The sequence below is a fragment of the Phoenix dactylifera genome, chromosome 2 (genome assembly GCF_051530095.1).
Source record: "Phoenix dactylifera cultivar Ajwa chromosome 2, Ajwa_hap1_PhDact_Kaust_v1.1, whole genome shotgun sequence".
NCBI lineage: Eukaryota > Viridiplantae > Streptophyta > Magnoliopsida > Arecales > Arecaceae > Phoenix > Phoenix dactylifera.
Window position 1 is genome coordinate 2363301 of NC_143191.1, and position 16358 is coordinate 2379658.

The 16358-nt window shown below is 38.1% G+C and overlaps 1 protein-coding gene across 1 annotated transcript; it reads left to right on the forward strand.

Annotated features, from left to right (window-relative positions):
- Positions 1 to 2692: 2692 nt before the first annotated feature.
- Positions 2693 to 10710, forward strand: LOC103719507 (DNA (cytosine-5)-methyltransferase 1B-like). Its single transcript, XM_088717227.2, has 11 exons — positions 2693 to 4087; positions 5061 to 6612; positions 6730 to 6894; positions 6972 to 7143; positions 7513 to 7624; positions 7710 to 7857; positions 7969 to 8166; positions 8279 to 8557; positions 8664 to 8825; positions 10259 to 10477; positions 10603 to 10710. Exons 1-11 carry the CDS (start codon positions 2700 to 2702, stop codon positions 10708 to 10710), a joined length of 4503 nt encoding a protein of 1500 aa, XP_088573353.2. The 5' UTR covers positions 2693 to 2699.
- Positions 10711 to 16358: the final 5648 nt, after the last annotated feature.

Genomic DNA, 16358 nt, shown 5'->3' on the forward strand with positions numbered 1-16358 from the left:
GGAAAAAATGTATAGATGGAGCATGTGTGAAGCAAGGTGATAGAAATGTTAAGCCTGAAATAAACTAATTGTTGACCATTTTTTTAAGTTATAGGTCAAGTGGTTAAGTAATATAGTACCAAAACTATGGGTTCAAGAGGTTGTGGGTTCATATCTCTTCTATTCAATTAATTATTTGGCTAATTGGATTGTTATCTTGATCTATCTCATCTTAACCTGATTATCTTTAATCTGTACATGGTCTGGAAAAATTATAAAGAGAGAAAATCAATAGGAAAATACGATACCATTTTTTTTTGCAACAAGTCTAAAATTTTTCTGCTCCAAATTAAGGATGTCTCAAACTAACTTAATCATATCTGAGTAACTTTTTTATCAAATTTATTTCTCTAATTCCTTTCATGTTTGTTCTCTTTTGTTTTATTCCTTAATTTTTCTTTCTTTCTTTCATTTACTCCGCAGCCAAACAAAGCATAAGAGCTTACATCGGGCAAACACATCATAACATCTATCGACACAGGAGTAAGATTTTTCCAGAGTCCTAGTGCATATTGCAATTTAAGAGAGCATTAATTTACTTTCTAGAAAAAAGAATGGGAACATTATTTTGTATTGTTCATGATATGCTTCTGAAGATGCCCTCTTTATAATCTATGAAGTATGAACCATATATAGCCGAACAAAAAAATATTATGGTTGATTCTATGTGCATGCATGATCCATTAGAATTCATTTTCGCAAGTATCTCAGCAACAACCCTGTACCTAGCTATTCTCTCCTTTTTAATCCCATATGCTAGAGAAATGAAAAAAAGAACCAAAAAAAGTTAATTGAGCATCTGTAATGCAAGTTGTTAAAAGCATCAAGCCTAATTTACATTGTAGACATATTCTCTAAGAGCTTAAGCTTTTCAAATCAAGTGATTTAGTAATATTAGTATAGGAACTATGGCTACTGGAAATCATAAGTTCAAACATCCTCCATGTAAATTATCTATTTAATTAATGTAACTGTCATCTTATATCGCGTCTCAGTCTGTTTATCCCTCCTCGAGTTTGGTCTAGGCTACACATGATATACATTGTTGATCCATTCAAGGTGTATCTTTGGTCTTGGGGTCATTGAATATCTGCCCATATAACAGCAAGATTTTTAAAGTTTTCTAGGTATATTCCCCACATAATTACAATTTATGAGCATTAGTTTTTTCTTAAAAGAAAAAAGGAATGTGATTATTAATTTTGTATACCTAATATCCAGATAGAGCTCTTAAGAGATCTTTCCTAAATATTGTGAGCTTGCTTAGCCCATAGAAAATGGTATCACATGTATCCAAGAAATAACCTTCTGCTTATTTCTTTCCTTTTGATCCCATAATGCTAAACAAGTGAAAAGAAAAACTAAAGCCATTTCATGAATTTCTGATATTAACCTATGATATTTACTAAAAATAACTATAAACAATAATTCGTTCTTAGTTTATTGCAGTTACTAATTGAGTTTTTTAATAAATCTAATTTAGATTAAGGTTCATATCTAGAATAACATAATCAACAAATGTATGTAGTAGAATTTGTTGGGCATGCATATCGTGAGCCACAAAATTCAATTATATAATTGAGAGAGCAAGTTATTAATGATTAAAATAGCAGCTTCATAGCTAATTGCCGACGAGTCTACTAAATCATGCATCGATAGTTGTTAATCTTTTCCATGAAATATAAGGGCACAAATGTGCAGCATTATGAAGTTATTACAATAGGCACACCTAAACCTCGACTTACAACTAAAATCTACGTAAATGAGGGTGGCGACTAGATTCAATCTTGCCCTCACTCCGTTATTTTTGTTTTTCTTTTCCCCATCCTTGTTCCCAAGAAATAATATAAAAAAAAAAACTGAAACCCATATAGTCAATAGCTTGTTAGTGAATAATCAGTCAGCTGAATTATCAATAATAACTGCGTCGCAAGTTAATAAGTTTTAACATGACAAGACGTGCCTTTTTGGTTCGAGCATGTCGGAGGTAATAGAGGTTACCTACATTTATGCTATGAATATATGTTTGAATATTTGTATGAACAGAGTTATTTATGAGTGGATCAAGTGAAATATTGAAGAAATCACTTGATCGAAACAATAAAATTTTCTAAATGACTAGTCTTCATCATCTTTTACGTAGTAATCGTCATAAATGGTTCATATTTTTACATGAAATATTCTTGATTTGATTTGATTTTCAGCTCCTGGCAAGCATTTATTATTATTATTATTATTATTATTGTTATGCCATGAATTAGCCCCTCTCCATGTTTGGCAGGTCTTCAAGCCATCCATTTGGATTATCAAATATGTGTGGCTTTTCTCAGGATCTTCATGTATTGTATTTGCCTCACTTGCCAGCAATGCTCTTTATTATTACCACCAAAACCACCACCTTTCTTTTCTTCAGTTGTATTTGTCATGATATATACCATGCCATCAAGCTTCTCCTCATTGACAACCCATCCTCAGCCAATTCCTTCTGCTCTGAGATTTCCATCTTCATACTATAACCAATTCTTCCTATTTCTCCAATAGCTCTTCATTCTATATTTTTTCAGTCTCTCCAATCTCTTGTGCTTTATTTGTTCTCTCAACCCAAGGTAGATTTCATCAGTTTCTGTGCCTAGTTAAAGTATTCCTCAGCCATCAAAGAAATGAAGAGAGGCAGACCTCCTGCAAAGAAAAGCATGGGCTTCCAGATGGAAGAAAATTCAGATGCCAAGAAAAAGAAAGAGAGAAATGAGGAGAGGCACGAAGAGCAATGTCGTTCAGGAAAGCAGCCAAAGAGAGTTGCTGCATGGCCTTCAATCAAGGAGGCAAGTAAAGCCTCCACCGTTGCACCCAAGGAAGAGAAACCTAAAATAAGAGAGTTGGCTGCTATTGCTGTTACAAGAGTTAGTGCAGATGATGTTCCACCATCAAGGAAGCTTTTGGACTTCATGTTCCATGGCGCTGATGGCAATCCACTACCGATCGAGGCATCTGAGGTAACTGAAGTCTTCATTTCTTCTATTATCATTCCATCTGATGGGCTGGAGAATGAAACAGAGAGAGGAGTTCGATGCAAAAAGTTTGCTAAAATCCAGTCTTGGGCTATCTCACTCTATGATGAGGACAGCCCAGTGATCTGGATTTCAACCATGGCTGCAGAATACAGATGTATGAGGCCTAACCGCACCTACAGGAAGTTCTTCGACCACCTGTTAGAGAAGGCATGGGTCTGCCTCAAGGTGCAGAAGACATTGAGGGGGTCTAAAGATGATATTCTTGATATGCCTCTCAATGAGTTGATAGCTAAGGTGATCCGTTCATTAAGGGGAAATGAATGCTTTGCGAAAAGACCTGCTGGGAGAGATTTTGTTATATCTCTTGGTGAATTTATCTATGAACAACTCATCAAACTAGACAAGGCATCAGGAAATGGAAGAGTAAAATTAGAGACGGTGCCAGGCTTAATTTCTCTACAAGAGGAATGTAAAAGCCAAATGGAATGCATGAAGCCTGGCTCTCCACAGACTGAAGAAGGAAAGGATATTAAATTAGCACAAGACAGCAATGAGAAGTTGGCAAGATTACTGCAAGATGAGGAAGATAGGAGAAACATGAGGCGGCAGGGAACTCGACAGCCAGCAATGATCAGAAACAAATTTTGCTTCGAGACCGATTTGCCTGAGATTACCGCAGAGTATCCCTCACCAGGTTACTACAAAGCAAGAGACAATGAGATGGACGAGGAGTTCTATAACAGTGAGACTGATGAGGCTGATGAGCTCCCAAGAAGGATTCTGCAAAGTTGGGCCCTCTATGATTCCAACTCGAGGTTTGTTTCAATAGAGAAACTTCCCATGAAAACATGGATGGACAGTGATGTGCCAGTATTTGGATCCGGGTGCATGACGAAGGATGATGGGAGTTGCTGCTGCACTAATGTTGATCCAGCTCAAGATAATGTATTTCCAGTCTTCTTGAGTGCTGTGAAGGAGTGGGCGGTCGAGTTCAGCTCCATGACAATCTCGATATCAATCCGAACAGATGCATCCTGGTATGCGTCAATCTCTTTTGAACTTTAAGCTGTTTTCTAGTTCATTATTATTTTTGTGAAATATTGTTTGAACCTTAAGCTGTTCTCTAGTTCATTCTTTTTTTGTTAAATATTGATATTTCTGCAAAATACTAGTGAAATGAAGAAGAGAAAGAGGATGGAAAAGGGTTGTTTCTGGGAGAGAGAATTAAATTAGAGTTCTATTGGAAGAGAGAGAGAGAGAGAGAGAGAGAGAGAGAGAGAATATGCCTCTCATTAGGTTTTAATAAGCATACTGTATTAAAAAGTGTCCCTGTTCCAAAAATATCCCTGCATAATATTTACAATAATTGTTTTCTTAATTCAGACATATTAAGCAAGCAATCCCTACAGCAAAGCCAGTAAATTAGAATTTTTTGGGTTAGGTACAAGAATTTGAATGCCTCTGAATGCCAATTAGTATGCAAGTTATCTCATGTCACCATGACCACAACCATCCAGCCTTATCCCAACTATTTGGTGTTGGTTTTATAGACCCTCATTCACAAAGCGTTCTTATTCGGGAAACATTTCGAGGTGCCCTTTATGCGTATGCAAAAATTTAATCACATTGCCAACTACTTATTTGGCAACTCCGTAATCAACCAACCTACTGTTCTTGGCAACAAATCTAGTAGTTTCTCCAATCCCCTCATGCCATTTGGCAAGACGATCGCGGGAGCCCCATAGCATTACTCTTCCTTATTAGGATCATCTCTGATTAAGCCTCGCGCATTTTCATTCATTTAAACATGGACAATCATGAAATTAGTCTTATCATATGTTGCTAATGTCATCACAAACATTAAGCTCTTTTAAAGTAATCATACAACTCTAGAAGGTTCGTTGTGACTTGCTTTAGGTGGGTTGTAATCAAACTTCAGAAATTTTTCTATGCATTTGAAAGAAAATATCTATTAATTATTAAAATTTTAGCTGGTGGTCTTGATTACAGGTATAAGCTTGGGAAGCCTGCAAGGCAATATGCGCCCTGGTATGAACCTGTATTGAGAGTCGCAAGGTTAGTTGAACATGTAATCAAACTAATTAAGAAACAGAGTAGAGCTTCGAGGCTCACATTCTCAGATGCCACCAAGGAAGTTGCAGAATTAGAAAAGGATAACCCTGCATACATCTCCTCAAGTGTCAAAGCAGTGGAGCAATATATGGTGGTTCATGGACAAATGATACTTAAACTATTTGCTGAGTATCCAGAGAGGATGATCCGCCAGTGTCCTTTTGTCTCAGGTCTCAGACACAAGATGGAGGAGAAGCTCCAGACTAAACAGACCATGAGAAACAAGGTCAAAGTTCATAAAGAAGCAAGCCTGAAACAAAATGCAGGGATGGTGCCCATGTTGTCCAAAAGAGAAAAGTTGATGCAGGCAACGACAACTAGAATGATCAACAGGATATGGAAGGATTACTATAGTAGAAATTTTCCAGAGGAGACAAGGGAGGGCGATGACCATGGATTGATCGAAGAAGAGCTTGAGGAAGAAGATGAGGAAAAGGACATTTTAGCTGTAGAAGATAAAGCTTCAAGGCGTTGCTCATTGACTGCTTCTGCTTCCAACTCCAGTAGGAGCGAAATCAAATGGGAAGGGAAGGCAATCAAGCAAAAAAGTTCCCATAAGGCTCTATATAAATGTGCACTGGTCCGTGGGGTTTTGATAACCATTGGTGGGGCAGTAATAGTCACTGCTGATGATTCAGAAAGGGTGCCAACTATGGTTCTGGTGGAGTATATGTTTGAGAAGAGAGATGGTCTAAAAATGGGTCATGGAAGGATACTGTTAAAAGGGTCTCAAACGGTTCTTGAGAATGCTGCAAATGAGAGGGAGGTGTTTCTGACCAATGACTGCATGGAGTTTGAATTAAGGGATGTCAGAGAATCTGTTGTGGTGAATGTTCGATCAATGCCTTGGGGATATGAGCATAGGAAGAAGCAAGCTCATGCTGAAAAAATTGACAGGGCAAAGGCAGAAGAGAGGAAGAAGAAAGGATTGCCTTTGGAGTTTTACTGTAAAAGCTTTTATTGCCCTGAAAAAGGGGCCTTTGTTGCTCTTCCTGTTGAAAGTTTAGGCCTCGGAACCGGGGCCTGCAGTGCTTGCAAAATAAGAGAAACCCAAAGGGAAAATTTTCAAATCAGTTCTTCTAAGACCAGTTTTATTTATAGGAAAACAAGATATAAAGTAAATGATTTTGTGTATGCGAGGCCTCAGCACTTTAATGAGGATAAGAAGAACCATAAGACCTGCAAATATGGGAGAAATGTGGGTTTGAAAGCCTATGTAGTTTGCCAGTTGCTCGGCATTGAAGTCCCTGCAAAGTGTACAAAGATCGCACAAGAATCAGCAAAGCTTAGAGTCAGGAGATTCTACAGACCAGATGATGTATCAAAATCAAAATCATACAGTTCTGATATAAGAGAGGTAAGAGCTGTTTTCAAAATTTTTTCTCTCTCTCTCACAGACACACTCATCTTTCTACCTGGATATAGTGCAGTGTTAATACTACAGTGCAAGAACTCAGACACATAGATGTGCACATGCATGCAGACACAATTATGTGCATTCCTGCAAGTTTTCATCTTAACACATGATTCTGTTAATGATCCCCAGGTCTATTACAGTGAAGATCTACTGAGTATTCCTGTGGGGGTAATTGAAGGAAAATGTGAAGTCAGGAAGAAGAGTGACCTTCCAGAATTGGAATTTCCAGTTATTGTAGACCATGTTTTCTTCTGTCAATATTCTTATGATCCAGTCAAAGGAGCTCTAAATCAGGTATTTTCTTCTCAGTCACATTATTTGTGGGGCCTTCGTTCCTTAACAATAGATGCATTATATTATTCTACATGCAGTTGCCAGCCCATGTCAAGCTTACATTCCAAACCCGAAAGGCAGCGGACAAAAATAAATTGAGAAATAATAAACGGAAGGCTAAATGTGGAGGCATTGGTCGAAAAGCTCGGTTGGCTTCCTTAGATATTTTTGCTGGCTGTGGGGGCTTATCAGAGGGACTACAGCAATCTGGTAAGCTCTATTGTTCAGCTGGATTGACAGCATTTGATGTCTAGTCCTTGTTGGCTGAAAGTTTAATTCCTGCCTCATGATTTAAATGGTCATTTAATGTTTAGTCCCTCTCACTGCTAACTACTGATATAAGTATGTGCAATACTAGCATAAGCATGTGCAGGACAGACATATAAGTGTAACTGTATGCAACACTAGATAAGTGAATGCAAAATACTGGTTTAAGTGTGTGCTAGACTAAATACTAAATGCTAAGTGTGTAAGGATTGGGTGTAAATGGTAGTCAACCAAAGGACTTGGTGTTAAGTTCCCCTCTGAAGTTCAGTAGGCATTCATAATTTCTGACCCTCTCTTACTCCTACTTCATAGGTGTTTCGTTTACGAAGTGGGCAATTGAAAATGACATGCAAGCTGGGGAAGCATTTAGATTAAACCATCCAGAGACACAGATGTTTGTTGATGACTGCAACATCATACTAAGGTGAAGTTATCGTGTTAAACCTTCTTTTTGGTATAATTTTTAGTAATTGCAGCACTTTGAGCTGAGTGAATGGATACCAATGCAGCGCAATAATGCAAAAGTGCGGAGATGCTGATGACTGCATCTCAACTTCTGAGGGTAAAAGATTCGCAGCAAACCTCGACAAGGAAAAGCTTAGCAATCTTCCTTTGCCAGGCCAAGTAGATTTTATTTATGGGGGTCCTCCATGTCAGGTATAGATAATTCTGTCCAACTCTAAGTGCTTTTCAGCTAGATAATTTTGTTCCATGTCTTTAGATCTACCACAAAGTGTATCCCATGCTCAAGTCTTGTTTCCATTGCAGGGGTTTACTAGCATGAATAGATTTAATCAAAGCCCATGGAGCAAAGGCCAACGTGAGATGCTATTAACATTTCTTTCTTTTGCCGAGTACTTCAGACCGAGGTTCTTCTTATTGGAGAATGTTAAAAACTTCGTATCTTTCAACAAAGGGAGTACCTTCCGTCTAACAATTGCTTCACTCCTAGAGATGGGTTACCAGGTTTTGACCTTGTTCTTTCTGAATGTCAACAAAGCCTGCAAATAGTGACTGTCTCTAATTCCATTTTTCTTTTCTGAAGGATAACTTTTTTATTACTTTGTTCCTTGTTTAGGTGAGATTTGGTATCTTGGAAGCTGGAGCATATGGAGTGTCCCAATCAAGGAAGAGGGCATTTGTTTGGGCAGCTTCACCTGAAGAAACACTACCAGAATGGCCAGAACCTATGCATGCCTTTGCTTGTCGAGGTCTGAAAATATCGTTGACAGCCGATTCCTTTTATGTTGCTATGAAAAGCACCATTAGAGGAGCGCCCTTACGATCTTTGACGGTAAAGGATACAATTGGAGATTTGCCACCTGTGGGCAATGGAGCATCTCTTCTTAGTATGGATGTAAACTTCTTGGCCTTCGCTGTCTCCATATCTTTTGAGTGCAGAACTAGTTGAGAAACATATCTATTTTCTCCTCTTCTTACTGTTATTTTTTTTTCTTCGCCAGTATAGAAGTGATCCAGTGTCATGCTTCCAGACAAAAGTACGAGGAACCATGACAACGCTAAAGGATCACATATCAAAAGAAATGAATGAGTTGAATCTCATTCGGTGCAAACGTGTCCCAAAGCGCCCTGGTGCCGATTGGCGTTGCCTCCCAAAGAAGAGGGTAAAGCTTTATCTTTTGTTGCAGCCAATTACAATTCTGTGGGTATTTTTGCTGCTGTTCTTTGCTGATTCAGATTGATTCAAATGGTTATTTAAGACTGTTTCCTGTGCATAGTTTTAAAGCTAAATAAATCTGACCTTGCATAAAGGTTCAATATTTATCATAAGAACAAGATAACTACCTGCTCCTTTACTGAATGAATGATGAAGCCTTGCAAGAAAGTGTGGTTGTGCAGATATGCAAATATATAGAATGGTGTGATGATAGATCCCAACAACTTAATTTTCTTATTTACTTTGGTTCATTTGTTACCTATTTAGGTTTACTCAGGTCGATCACATTGCATTATATATATATATATATATATATATATATATATATATATATATATATATATATATATATATATATATATATATATATATATATATTAGAATATATTACTTTATAGATCATCTCTACAATTTTAGTAGAAGTCTTATTCTTGTCTTTGTAGAAAATTTGAAGACAGTAGGAAGGCCATGGGTTTCTATCCACCTGAAGCAAGTGCATATTTATAAAACCTTTTGAGGGTTCACCTGAATGAAGTTGCTGTCCTTTAAAAGGAGGATGAAAGTGCTCTAAAATTTGAATTGCTAGCTCTTATAACTTTGAAAATATGAGTTTCATTTTTTTTTCCAAAGAAAAAACTTTAATCATTCAAGTTTATAGATGAATTCTCGGCTTTGAGAACTGAATTTTGGCACGTGCAATGCATGTGAATTCCTACAAGGATCCCACCTTGTAAAAATTCACTACCAGCAAAAGAGAATTTGAATCTAGAGGGCTGATAGAAAGCAATTTGGAATAATATAATGTGGAATTGGTGGACGATCCATGTTTTGCACCGCAGAATATTGTACAAGCTTGGATAGCTGCCACATGTATGACTAATTCTCACAACTATATTGTATTTAGAGCCCACTATCGTTAATCTTTGAGATGGATGATGTGGTGGCTATCCAAGCCTATCAGCACTCTGCAGTGCATAACACAACATAAAGGATTCAAACTCACCTTACGCACGCTCTAGAGTTTGCTTTCAATGATCCATATAGTGGTTGGAACACATCTTCCCATATATGTATATTGGACCTCTTTCCAATGCATATGCTGATGATAGAGGTGCCAACCAGAGGACAGAATTCTTATTTGCAAGCCTTTAGTTGAAGCCATGGCCATAGTGGGATATGTTTTCAGTTAGACTTTTTCCTTGTTCTAGTGCTCTGCATCAAATGTATTTCTGAGAAAAGGTTTAGATTGAACTAAATGGTCCAATATGGCCAGTACATGGATTTTTTTTTTTTTTTGATGATGAAATATCATATGAAGAAGATAACTGACTGTTGCTTCTCACAAAGGAAAAGTGACCATGGTTTTTGAAAACATTGCAGGTGAAATTGTCCAATGGACAAACAGAGGACCTGATTCCCCGGTGGATGATAAACACCGCCAAGAGGAACAATCAGTGGAAGGGACTGCTTGGAAGGCTGGATTGGCAAGGGAACTTCCCAACTGTTATCACTGATCCCCAACCCCTGGGGAAGGTGGGCACATGGTTCCATCCTGAACAAGACCGAATTCTTACAGTCCGCGAGTGCGCTCGGTCTCAAGTAAGTTTCAACTTTTTTCACTCGAAGCACGCTTTTATAATTTAAACAAGACTGGGAAGGCTAGAGCCGATGCTATAACCTCTGCATTGATGTGCTTAAACAATCTGAATCATCGTCTGTGTCAGTACCGAGCACCGTACCAGTTGTCCGACAATACGAGTCGGTGTAGGCCCGCGCCATACCGGACCGGGCCTGTACTGACACAGCAGAGAAGGCGGAGAAGAGGAAAATAGAAGAGAGAAAAAGAGAGAGACGGAGGCCGACAAATAGAGAAGGAGGCGGAGGCCGTGACCAGATCCTTATTTCGTTTGAAATAGGGTCCGGCCACGGCCTCTGCCTCCTTCCCCATTTGCCGGCCTCCGCCACCCTCTGCCGACCTCCTTTCTTCTCCCTCTTCCTCCCCCGCTCACTCTCTCTTTTCTTCTATTTCCTTCTTCTTATCCCCCTCAAGTGACGCGTCTTAGTTTTTTTGCTAGAACCGTTCTGGTTTGCCATTGGTACGAATCGGAACATCTCAAACTGGGCGGTTCGGGATGGTTCTGTGGACGTTATTCTGAATTTTGCTGAAGGATGCTTTCTCTGATCACTGAATGCAGGGTTTTCCGGATAGCTACAAGTTTTCAGGTAACATCCAGGACAAGCACAAGCAGATTGGAAATGCCGTGCCGCCTCCCCTGGCATACGCTCTAGGGAGGAAACTCAAGGAAGCAGTCGATAAGAAGCAGTCCTCGATTTGAAGGCTGATGACCTCCTAATCCGTGATCGATCCGTTGGTGTCATACAGTGGGCAATCAGCGACTCCCTGGTTTCTTCTCTCTACGTCGATACAGAGGAGTAGGTTCTAACCAGGATTACAAATTTTTCTATCTCGGAGAGTTGAGATGCAGTCATCAACATCCCCACGCTTTGCATTATTGCCTTAATTTCCATCCACTCACTCAACTCAAATTACTTCAAATACTAAATACTATACTGAGAAGAAAAGGTGTAACATGATCAATTCACGTTAATACGAAAAAAAAAAAGCAATTATTGACAAGTATCCAAGCCTCTACATGGTTTAGGCCAAATGCTTTTCCATATGCTCTAGCTTCCAGGATACTGAATCTTGCATAAACAAAGCATAAAAGTGGGAAAGAATTAGAGACAGTCTTCCTTCCAAGAAAAATGAAAGAATGAAAAAAGAAAGGAACTAGATAATTGCTTGTTTAAGATTTTCTTGACATTCATTGTGATTAGGAGGAAAAAGATCAGCCTCATTGCCCTTCTCCTATGTCTAAGCCTTAAACTTACCTTATTTTGGCCGGTTTTCATCCTACCAAATTCTGAAAAAGGAATAAAATGCAAAGTAGGAGAAAAAACTTGGCCAAGGTAGCTTCGGGGAATGAGGAAAACCAACGGATCTGGAAAAGGGGGAAAAGAAGGAGGTTTAATATATATAGTTCCTTCCATAAGGAAATATTTTATAGATATCTAAAGTAAAGTCCAAAGGGGATGGAGTTCTATCTATAAGAGTTTTCATGACAATAATTGAGATAAGTAGCCAAGTTTTAAACTTTACCCTCTCTCTCAATCAGCCTCCATGACCCATTATACGTCCCATCAATTCAAAGGTTTAGAGCAAAACTTTTAAATATAAAATATTATCATATGTATCAAATCAAATACATAAAGTTAGATGACTTGTAAAGGTACATCAAGAATCCTATCTGCCATTTATATAGCAATTAACAATAAAATTGTGGACCATTAGGTATTATCTTTGCCGAATTTTGTGCTCCAACTATATTTTCTTTCTAGGCAAAATGGTCAAAAACATCCATTCCATATTTCATTATTGAAATTAAATAAGGATGTAAGACATGAAAGAAAAGAGCATAAACCAAAAAAATAAAAAATTTAATAGCAAAATGAATGAGAGAGAGGAAAAAGCCAGCTCCCTTACCATCCGCAACCCAAAACAACGGTAGACCATTTGATAAACAAAATACTAATGCAGCAAAATCTTTAATTCCAATAGTTTACCTTCTAACAAACGAGTTCAATATTAGTAATTCACTCCGATGATGCACCATCTGCCAAATATGAGCCCTCTCCAGAGCCCCATAAATCAACTCTAGCTTCTCGGGCTTCTTATCTTTCGTGTCAGTTTCAGATATTCTTCGAAGAAAATTGACCTCGACCACCTTATCTTGATGTCCAAAGCTTTCTGCCCTCGCCAACATCCTCAACTTGGTGCCCAAACATCACCTCCACAACTCTTAACGTAGCCATCCACAACAATTATTATTCTCGATGTTGCACAATATCACGGTTATTGCCTTTAGTCGTCACAACTGCTACCCCATTGTCGTTGCTAACCCTTCACAGGCAAGATGGAAGAGAGTAGAAAGGTGGAGCGAGAAGAAAAAAGGAGAGGAAAAGAGAGGAAGAAGGGGCAAAGTTAGAGGGCCAAACCACAACAGCAGCCACTAGATATAGCCATCACCAACAGCCACCAGATCTAGCCAGTGATGTCCAGATCTGAGCAGCTACCACACCAGAAGCCAAAGAAAGGAGAATGAACGAGGGAGATAGGGGAATAGAGACAGAGAAGGAGAAAACAATAAAAGAAGAGAGAGGAAAGAGGGGAGAGGTGGTCAGCTAGCGATCGGCAATAGCTAAATCTGAACGATGATGGTCTGATCTAATCAGCAACTAGACCAAAATCTAGATAGAAAAGAAGGTGATACATCAAGAGAGAAGGATAAATAAAGAGAAAAGAAAGATGTTGAAGATTGGATGGCCCTAGCAATGGCCCGATCTAGCTAGTGACTACCTAATTTGACTAGCAACTATGCTAGAAGCCAAAGAGAAAAAGAGACAGAGTGATCGGAAAAGATGGAGAGAGAGAATGAGAGAAAGGGAGATAAATGAGAAATGAAAGAGGGGCTAGCGGTCGGCATGTTGAAACTAGCCGACCACTGGAAATGGCATAACTTGCAAGGGTGGCGGCTAAGGTTTTTGAGTCTAGTTTACAAGGGTGGCGGCTAGGGTTTTTGGGTCGAGTTTGCAAGGGTATAAACCAATATGCTCCAAGTATATTTTGGCTTCATCTGATCGTAAATGGAGAAATTTTCTAGATAAGAATGGAATAAAATTTTTAGTTAGAGAAATATCTATAATAGCAAGGTTACCTTAATAACACTATCTCAATTCTTCAAAAGCAAAATGATCATGATCTTTGGACATCAAACCATTCTTTAGACTATGAAGCCCAAAGACCATGAGTCAGCAAATTCACAACTAAATCTTCCTCAAGAGAGGTGGAATAAACTCGACGACTAAACACTATAACTCAACTAAAGATGTTCGGCTGTAGAATTGGGGAGAAATGAGCTATAACTGAACACAAAGTAGGATTTATATTAGAAGAGAGAGAGTTCTTGGTGTGGGTAGAACAAAGATTGGTGCCAACTGTAAAGCTCCGTGCTTTAGGCAGGCACAATAAAGATAGAGATGTGTCATTTTCGGGCTCTTAAAGAGATTCTTCTGCCCTCTTGAAATTAATTAGGTAATGCACAACCAACATAAAGATGTCATTCTTGTGCTATCTGAAAGAATTTATTGTCATTTGAAATGGTACAATAAAGATAAGCAAATCACTATTATGATATCAAAAAGATTGGCCTATCAATTATCATCTAAACTAATGATGTAATATACAATAACAATAGAGGTGTGATTTCTGTGTTGTCAAAATGATTTCTTTGCCCTTTGAAACTAATTTTGTAATGTAAATTAAAGATAGAGGTTCCATTCTCGCATTGCCAAAAACTTATTGCCATTTCAAATTAAATCTGTGTTGTACAATAAAGATAGAAATGCCATTCTCATCTGTCAAAAAAATTCTCTTGCCATTTGAAACTAATTTTGTAACTTTATCATAAATATAAAGCTGTCATCCTTGTGTTGTCAGAAAAATTCTCTTCCCATCTAAAACTAATTATGTAAATTTATACTAAAGTTAAGACTAGCTCATGTTTGCATATTGTCAAAAACAAAATTAAATTAAGTCGCCAATGATGGTAAATGCTACCCTAGAAGGGCAGCGATTTAAGACGCCACACATGAGAACCATGTCTGCCCAAGATGATTCAAGACACCATATTTGAGATCTATACCAACCGAACCCCCAACACTGTTGGATGCACCATGCTAATTAGCACCACATGAGGCAGAGTGCTTAGATCTCACAAAGGGCACCATCAATCGCCATCCATTTGGATGGTAGGGCTCATTATTGGTAACAACCTAATTGTTTCACTCAAATGACTCTTCTTGCACCATCTAGACAAATTACATAGTTTGCATTTTACCATTAACCAAAGAGCAATAGAAAGGGAATGATATTTAAGGAATTTCATCAAGTCATAGGTATTCCCCCATAACAGCAGATTACAATGCGAAACTAATTGGATTAGTGTGGTTTCAACTTGAGCTCGCTTGAGACCCATTAATTGTGGTCGGTTAGGGTCAAGCATGGTGGCCAAGCATGGGATAGATTGAATCTGGGCAATGTGCCAAGCAATGAAGGTTCAACCTCAGACAACTATAGTTTGTTCCAACTTGCACATCCATAATATTTCCATTTTTGATTACCTTTAACATGGACCCTTCTACTTTCTTGTACATAGTGCTCTTTTCTGAATAAAATTCAGAAAAAGTGTCTTACTTCCTCCAATTCACATCAAAAAAAAAAAGAGAGATTATCTTTAACATGGAAGACAGTAAATCCAATGGAAGTTAAACAATAAACTTGGTCATCAGAGAAATATTTGTGCATATAATTTGCTATTGTTGTGATAAGTAGGAATATCACTAAAACTAAAATAGGATGATATTTTGCTTAATTGCTTGAGATATTTTATTCTTTACCACAACTCAGTGATTTAAATTTTCTTCTCTACCCTACTAAGTGATCAAGTAGGGTTAAGAACATATCTAAGCAAGGTTGGGATCCGTTGGTATTAGCAATTTCCTGGATGATTTGGCTGCAAAAGGAGTGCAAGAATTTTTCTACACAACTCTAACTCGGTAGTGGCAATTTTAAGGATGACTCTACATGACTTCTTGTTCTGGGAAGTGCTCTACAGCTATTAGAAGAAAGAGCTGAGTCATATTATTGTCTCTCTGCTCTCAATCTTCTAGTTCTCTTTTGCTCTTTATTCTTGTTTTCGGTGTTTTGTTTTCTATTACTTCCATTTATTCTTCTATTCTTCTTTGCTTTTTCTTTGCTCTTCTTTCTTTTAGTTTTATTCCCCAAAAATTTCATGTAAATTCCTTAACCTTTTAATAAATTTTCTCTGGAAGGAGGGTCTTTAGCCTCCCATGCTTTAAAAAAAAAGTCCTCATCTTTCCAAAAAGTCATAAAGCTGACTTGCGATATTTGGCAGTGGCAACCATGAAGCTACCATTCACAGTTCTACTCTCCTAATAGTTTGCAGGTCAGTTTGTTTGGAACCACAGTTCTATTATTTGGAAGCACCAAATAAACCGACCAGCTCTAAAGAATAGGCTTCACACGGAAGAAGTATTGGCCAAAAAAGGATGGTCGATGAGCTCAGGTTGCTCTCTTTGTGGAGGAAGTTTGGAGATGGTTGATTGTTATGTTGAAGATTTAGATCAAAGGAATTCTGGTGAAGTATGAGGTTGATTGTTGTGTCTGAATGCATTTATGTCCTCATGTTTCTTCTTCTTATATATATTTTGATTGTATGGGTGTCACGCCCCGGATCCGGACATGATTTTTTTTTAAAAAAATTTATATTATGCGCCCCAAATCCGGTTTATGACACGGCCGTGCTATTGTAGGTTGCTGCCCATAATAGCACGAAGCCCA

What these genes read in the sequence shown, in the direction of transcription:
- LOC103719507 (XM_088717227.2), top strand. Translation starts at nt 2,700, where the DNA reads ATGAAGAGAGGCAGACCTCCTGCAAAGAAAAGCATGGGCTTCCAGATG. An exon ending in AGAGGGACTACAGCAATCTG is followed by an intron (nt 7,144 to 7,512) that starts GTAAGCTCTATT and finishes CCTACTTCATAG; the next exon opens with GTGTTTCGTTTACGAAGTGG. An exon ending in GCGAGTGCGCTCGGTCTCAA is followed by an intron (nt 10,478 to 10,602) that starts GTAAGTTTCAAC and finishes CGTCTGTGTCAG; the next exon opens with TACCGAGCACCGTACCAGTT.